Source organism: Procambarus clarkii, chromosome 5 (genome assembly GCF_040958095.1).
Source record: "Procambarus clarkii isolate CNS0578487 chromosome 5, FALCON_Pclarkii_2.0, whole genome shotgun sequence".
In the NCBI taxonomy this organism is placed as follows: Eukaryota; Metazoa; Arthropoda; class Malacostraca; order Decapoda; family Cambaridae; genus Procambarus; species Procambarus clarkii.
In genome coordinates, this window is record NC_091154.1 from 26,421,066 (window position 1) to 26,428,565 (window position 7,500).

Consider the following 7,500-nt stretch of genomic DNA (forward strand, 5'->3'; position numbering starts at 1 on the left):
CACTCAATGCTTAAAGTTTTCCAAACACTTTGATTATTTAATGTAAAATGTTATCTTATTTATCAAGTCTCCAATCTTATTTTCGGATCTTTGTTTACCTATTTGTATTTTTATTATTAGTATATTTTGGTAGCAGTCTTTCTTGTAAACATATGTTGTTAAATATGACCGAAAAAGTCAGATTAATAATTCTAACACGAATTTTCTCAATATTTCTTATGTTTCTTTTTACTGTCGATGGTAATTGAAAAATCAATTCTCCAAAATTCACTTTTATTTCTAGTCTGACGCGACGCTTGAACGCGTTTCGTAATAACGTATTACATTTTCAAAGACTTTAGTTTACCCACACACACAACTGTAACCTGAAAACACTTAACAGAGTTTTACTAATTTTAACGCTTAACAGCTTGTCTTATACACTCGCATTTGGGTGAGGTGATTTGTTTTTTGTTTTTATTTGTTTTTTCTAAATATAATTTTTTCTTATTTGATTACATTATTTCGTGGTTTATTTGTTATGAATTATATTATATTCCTGTCATTAAATCTTTATATACATATGTAAACTTTAATAGTGTTCCTTTTTTACTAGAGAATGTAGGCTGAGTTTTATTTGTTTCTCCATGAAGAGGGTTCGTAATATCTGGAATTAACTTGGTCAATCTTCTTTGTATCCATTGAGGAGGATTTTCTTCCATTCAGTAGTACAGCGTCCTGAACTGTACTACATAATTAAGGTTACAGGAAGACAATATTGACGGATGACGTTAAAGTTCATATTACCAGCGTGTCGAGATATGAATCCTCTAGCTGTTTTACCCTTATTTTGAACATTCAGATATTGTCTTTAAATATTATCTCTCATGATCATAGTTACCTGATATCTTTCAGAGAGACATTTAATTGGCAATTTCACTGCTGTTTATGTGATATCTGGTACTTGTGTTCTTTTCACCAAGGTTTAGGGGCCCTTCACTTGCCAGAAGTTAGCAACACTTGCTAGCCAGACCACACACTAGAAAGTGAAGGGATGACGACGTTTCGGTCCGTCCTCAAGTCGATTGTGTTCAGGGAAAGAGAAGGCCAATTCTCACAATCGACTTGAAAATGGTCCGAAACGTCGTCGTCCCTTCACTTTCTAGTGTGTGGTCTGGTCAACATATTTCCGCCACGTTATTGTGACTCCTCGCCTGCAACACTTGCTAGTTTCTGGACCTGTCTGAATATATTGCCCGCCCTTTTTCAGTGACTTTTGCAGCTTGGATAATAATGATCAACACTCCTATTGCAAAGTTATTTATGAATATGGACAACAACAAAGGTTTTAGAATAAAGATATAAGGGTTTATATCTGATCGTGCACGGGAATTTTGAGAGTAAAGAATGAAAACAGGTTTACAGTCCACAGTGAAGATAAAACCTCAGAAAACCCATTCGGAGAGACACAGATGATCGAGGCAAGTTCAGTGATGCAAAAAACACATAAACTAAGAAATACAAATAAGATATGAAATAATACAGTGCAAAGAATGTTGTGAATAATGCTCTCACCGTGTTGGAAGAGCCCCTTCTCCTCCATGATGGTCAAGAGCCCCAGGAACTCGTAGTAGTGACCCAGCACCAGGTAGACTGGGGGAGGAGAACAATATACACAAGCTGGTTACAATTATATATATATATTTCATCTCTGTAAACGCACATGAATCATATTGTGTAGTTGAGCGCTCCGTGACTCACTGAACTAGCTGTGAGACAACAGGCCTCGAACCCTGCGTATAATGTATGACCGACGGGGGATATATATATGCTGCTTATCATTGTAATTGCCTTATAGTCGCCTGAGGAAGAGGGCTCTATAGCTCACTATACTCTATATGGTGTCAACAACCTGGTTGATCCGACCAGCAGCTGGTAGAATGGTCAGAGACCACGCTGCAAGGACGGTGGACTTCGAAACCATGTCAGGTTATCCACAGGCTACACACCAACAGTGGGTGGCAACAGGAGGCAGTAAAGGGTGGCAACAGGAGGCAGTAAAGGGTGGCAACAGGAGGCAGTAAAGGGTGGCAACAGGAGGCAGTAAAGGGTGGCAACAGGAGCCAGTAAAGGGTGGCAACAGGAGGCAGTAAAGGGTGGCAACAGGAGGCAGTAAAGGATGGCAACAGGAGGCAGTAAAGGGGTGGCAACAGGAGGCAGTAAAGGGTGGCAACAGGAGGCAGTAAAGGGTGGCAACAGGAAGCAGTAAAGGATGGCAACAGGAGGCAGTAAAGGGGTGGCAACAGGAGGCAGTAAGGGGTGGCAACAGGAGGGAGTAAAGGGTGTGTGCTGGAAGTAGAAAACTTGAGGCTGGAGTGAATGACAGAAGTTTGTGTTTCAGTAACAAGAGTGGACACGGGCCTCGACCTTACCTCCTCAAGGAGCACTACACATCTTGAGGTTATCTTGAGATAACCTACCACGAGTCTACCACGAGTCTACCATCTACCACGAGTCCTGGAAACTAAGTGGAAAGTGCACGTGTGACGGACTACACATTAGTGCACGTGTGACGGACTACACATTAGTGCACGTGTGAGGGACTACACATTAGTGCACGTGTGACGGACTACACGTTAGTGCACGTGTGACGGACTACACGTTAGTGCACGTGTGAGGGACTACACGTTAGTGCACGTGTGAGGGACTACACGTTAGTGCACGTGTGAGGGACTACACGTTAGTGCACGTGTGAGGGACTACACGTTAGTGCACGTGTGAGGGACTCCACGTTAGTGCACGTGTGAGGGACTACACGTTAGTGCACGTGTGAGGGACTACACGTTAGTGCACGTGTGAGGGACTACACGTTAGTGCACGTGTGAGGGACTACACGTTAGTGCACGTGTGAGGGACTACACGTTAGTGCACGTGTGAGAGGATACACATTAGTGCACGTGTGAGAGGATACACATTAGTGCACGTGTGAGAGGATACACATTAGTGCACGTGTGAGAGGATACACATTAGTGCACGTGTGAGGGACTACACATTAGTGCACGTGTGAGAGGATACACATTAGTGCACGTGTGAGAGGATACACATTAGTGCACGTGTGAGAGGATACACATTAGTGCACGTGTGAGAGGATACACATTAGTGCACGTGTGAGAGGATACACATTAGACTCTTACACTAACACAAACGTGAATGAATGTAGAAAACGGGGGAATTATTATCTGAACATCAACCTAAGCGATGATAGACTGATAGAGAAAATCTGAAATGTCTTATTCATCAAACATTAACCTAAGTAGACGCCAATTTAGTTACCTGTTGGTTAGTTTAACAGTTTAACGTATGTCTTGAGAAATCGCCAAGCTATTTGATTGAGCTTCCCATGTGAGTGCAGCCTTAACCAACCTCTGATTGTTTAATTAATCACTGAACTATATGTTTAACAGATCTCTCACCCTGTCTATGGAGGACAGAAGAAAATGTATATATATATATGCTGGTTAGCATTGTGAATGTCTGGCCATGTCTGTGGTAGGACGAAATAAAACTGGACAGGGTATATATATGTGGTCATTGGAAGGTAGTGTTTTGTTACTAAGATGTTTGCAGTTTACTTAGGTCCTAATGAGGTCATGAAACGTATTATTTTATTTTGATTTTCTTAAGTAAATGTGAGTCCGAAATCAAGTAATTTCTTATTATAAGGAAAATCATTTTTTTGGTTTTTAGTAACCAACAGAAACTCACAGTACGAAAAAAATAACAATAATTTGACTATGTACTCATATTTTCTCCTATTTTTCTTTGCATTATTCGTCCCTCGCATTTTCTTGTCTGTCAGTGTGTGTTTCTGTTTTTCTCTCTCTCTCTCTCTCTCTCTCTCTCTCTCTCTCTCTCTCTCTCTCTCTCTCTCTCTCTCTCTCTCTCTCTCTCTCTCTCTCTCTCTCTCTCTCCCCCCCCCCCCCTCTCCCTCCCTACTTACCCTCCACTAACATGCAAACTCGCTCCTGTGTGTTCTCATTAGCCTCTCCGTCCGCCTGTCTTCACATATGCATGAATCATTATACCTGAAAACTGAGGATCAAGTGCATCAGCCAGACTCTGCAGCTTCAGTAATGCTAAGATCTACGTACCTACAGAAGACCAAACTAACCCTTCCTGCTCTCCTCCTTCATATCTGCCTAATATCTGTCTAATAACCCTTTAATACCTGTCTAATACCTGCACAATACCTGTGTTACGAACAAACAACCTCTGAAGCACTACCATGCACGAACCAAAGCCCAAGTGACACCCCCGGAGCCCGACCAGTTAGTACCGGTGCTCGTAATTATGGCCGGGCGATATATGCAATTTGAGAATACTTGGCGGTGAATGTTTCAACTTAATGAGTTGAATGCATGTATTTCCCTGTTGGGTGATATCTACAACGCCGTGATCATGTCCTCCAGCTGGCTGAGAAGCTAGGAACTCCCATGTCAGTTTTACAGAGACATGTGGAGCATAGTTGGTGCCTGCAAAGCACAGGAGATTACTGTAGAGTACAGGGGATTACTGCAGAGCACTTGGGTTGCCGGAGGGTACAAAGGGAACTGCAGAGCACAGAGGATTACTGTAGGGCACAAGGGATTACTGTAGGGCACAAGGGATTACTGTAGGGCACAAGGGATTACTGTAGGACACAAGGAATTACTGTAGGACACAAGGGATTAATGTAAGGCACAAAGGGTTGCAGTAGAGCATGATGGGTACAAGACAGAACACGGGTGTTGCAGGACAGGTGTCCCACCAGTCCGTCCTGCTAAGGTTCCTCAACGTCAAGAAACTGTCGCACTAAAGTGCCCTAATCCTAGCCTACCAGAGGACCCTGGGGAGGCACCCTGGGACACCTCCCCAGGGTGCCATGTGGTCAGTAGCCTTCACTGGCACTCTGGGGGGGCATTATGAGGATGTGTCTAGAAAACGAGAGCGAATGAAGTAATTGCAAAGCTCCAGGTACCTTATACGAAATGTTGATATATCGTCCTCAGAAATATTGTGTGTGTGTGCCAGTTGATTGATATTTGAGAGGCGGGACCAGAGAGCCAGAGCTCAACCCCCGCAAGCGCAACTAGGTGAGTACACACACACACACACTCACGCACGCACGTACGCACGCACGCACTCTCGCGACTGTGAGAGCACACAACCATAATTTTTACGAAGGGAGCAAGAGGTGTGAGTGTTTACCACGCCGGGGACCAGGAGCCAGGGGGGGGGGAGGGGGGGGTAGGGGGAGGGGCTACGAAAACATTACATTTAACTGGCGGCAGTAACCTGCTGTTTATGGACTCTCTCCTCGTTCTTACGGAGCACAACTTTCATGACGGATGCTCTCGTGACTGTAGAGGTCTCATTACACTCTCTTGCTGCCTTCATGTATCTCTCTCTCTCTCTCTCTCTCTCTCTCTCTCTCTCTCTCTCTCTCTCTCTCTCTCTCAGAGATAATTAAGTTCCTTAGATACTAGACTCTTACACAAGTACACACACACACACTGAGGGTAATTAACAAATGGAATGCATTAGGCAGTGATGTGGAGGCAACTCCATACTGGTATATATATAGAATCAATAAAGAATGTGACATAAACGTGACGTCAAATATAGAAATTGACATAGAAAGTTACGTCAAATATACAATGTAACAGAACTCAGACGGTCATTTCCCCACAAGAAATGATGGATTTCTTCAATGAGAACTGTTGGGAGGCCCCTGGCAAATGTTGTCCTTCTCGAGAGGGAAGACAATGACAGACATTGGGCACAGCCATGGTTTACCCCTCGATGTGAGGGAGCTAAAGGCATAGAAAAACTACAAGAACAAGAGAACAGCAGAGCGCAGAGAGGGGGACAAGAGAGCCACGAAGGAGTAACTCAGAGTGAGAAGAAAAGCAGAAAAGCAGTTTGAAAATAACATTGCAGCCAAGGCAAGGACCCAACCCAAATTGCTTCACAGCTCATATCAGGGGGAAAACAACAGTTAAGGAACAGGTGATGAAACTGATGATAGGACAGGACCTTCCCTGTCATTCACTACGAATGACAGGGAAGTGTGTGAAGAACTCAACAGAGTGTTCTAGGAGGTCTTTATAATAGAGCAAGGAGATGTTCCTGAGCTTAGTGGGGTGGAGCCAAACCAAGCAACACTGGAGAACTTTGAGATAACTAGAGATGAACTATAAAAACGCCTAATGGAGCGATACTCGACTAAGTCTGTGCGGGCCAGATAAGATCTCCCCTTGGATTCACAGAGAAGTAGAAAAAACTTTGTGCTGGCCGCTTACTGTGATATATAACAAGTCATTGATAACAGGAGAACTACCATAGTTGGAAGACAGCTAATGTAGTGCCAATATACAAAAATGGAAAGAGGAGCCATTAAACTACAGACCTGTGTCCCTTGCATACTATACAAGGTAGAGGAAAAGATCCCAAGGTAAACGCTAGTTGGCCATCTGGAGAGAAGGGACCTTGTAACAACACAAACAGGGGTTCAGGGATGACAAATCCTGCCTCACATAATTGATCGAGTTCTATGAATGTGCGACTGAGATCACACAAGATAGAGAAAGGTGGACGTATTATGTATTCTTGAACTGCCAGAAAGCTTTCGATGTTACCATTGAAGTTCCACGATAGTCAGTTCTGGGGGCCAATCCTGTTCCTAATCAATGTAAACGACCTTCCAGAGGGGACAGATTTGCCTCTGAATGTTTGCTGACGATGCAAGATTTATGTGGAGATTAAATATAATAGAAAACTGTGCGAAACTACAAGAGGACCTGGATAAATTGAAAATACGGTTTCTCGAGTGGCTACTAGAGTTCAACTCTAGCAAGTGCAAAATAATATCACGGGGTATTGGAACTCGGAGACCAGTCACAAGGTTTTGCATGTGAGAGGAAATCTTATTGGCATCGGACATAGAAAAAGACTTGGGGTTAATATTACCCCCAACTTGTCACCAGTGACCCACATCAAACGAGTATCATCAGCTGCATTTTGAAGGTTGGCTAATATGCAAACCGTCTTTAGCAATCTTTAAGAGTCAATCGGAATCCTCTATATTGTTTATAAGTCCAATTCTAGAATATGCGGCACCAAAATGGAGTTCTCATCTTGTTAAACACAAAGCGAAGCTGGAGAAAAGTTCAGAGGTATGCCACCAGACTAGTTCCAGATCTGAGAGGTATGAGTTATGAGGAAAGATTATAGGCGTTAAACCTCACGTAAGTGAAAGACAGAAGACACAAGCATCACTCCAGCGATCATTTACTCCTAAGCTGACTCGCATCTGGAACTTGTTCGCTCAACAGGTTGACACACGGGAGATCAGGTCAACTGATCACATGAAGGCTCTGGCACACAGTTGGCTACAGGCTCATCCTCTTCCTTATATGATTGTTACCGAATGTTGTTAATGAATAACGTTATTCTTATCGATGCGTCTAATCGGTTCATGAA

The 7,500-nt window shown here is 43.3% G+C and overlaps 1 protein-coding gene across 3 annotated transcripts in view; it reads right to left on the minus strand.

Annotated features, from left to right (window-relative positions):
• LOC123765885 (guanylate cyclase 32E) overlaps positions 1 to 7,500 on the minus strand; it is a 350,346-nt gene that overhangs the window by 104,210 nt on the left and 238,636 nt on the right. For all 3 annotated transcript variants that reach the window (XM_069299969.1, XM_069299974.1, XM_069299977.1), the window contains one exon: positions 1,555 to 1,632. In XM_069299969.1, the coding sequence (XP_069156070.1) occupies positions 1,555 to 1,632 (78 nt within the window). The remainder of the gene's footprint in view (positions 1 to 1,554; positions 1,633 to 7,500) is intronic.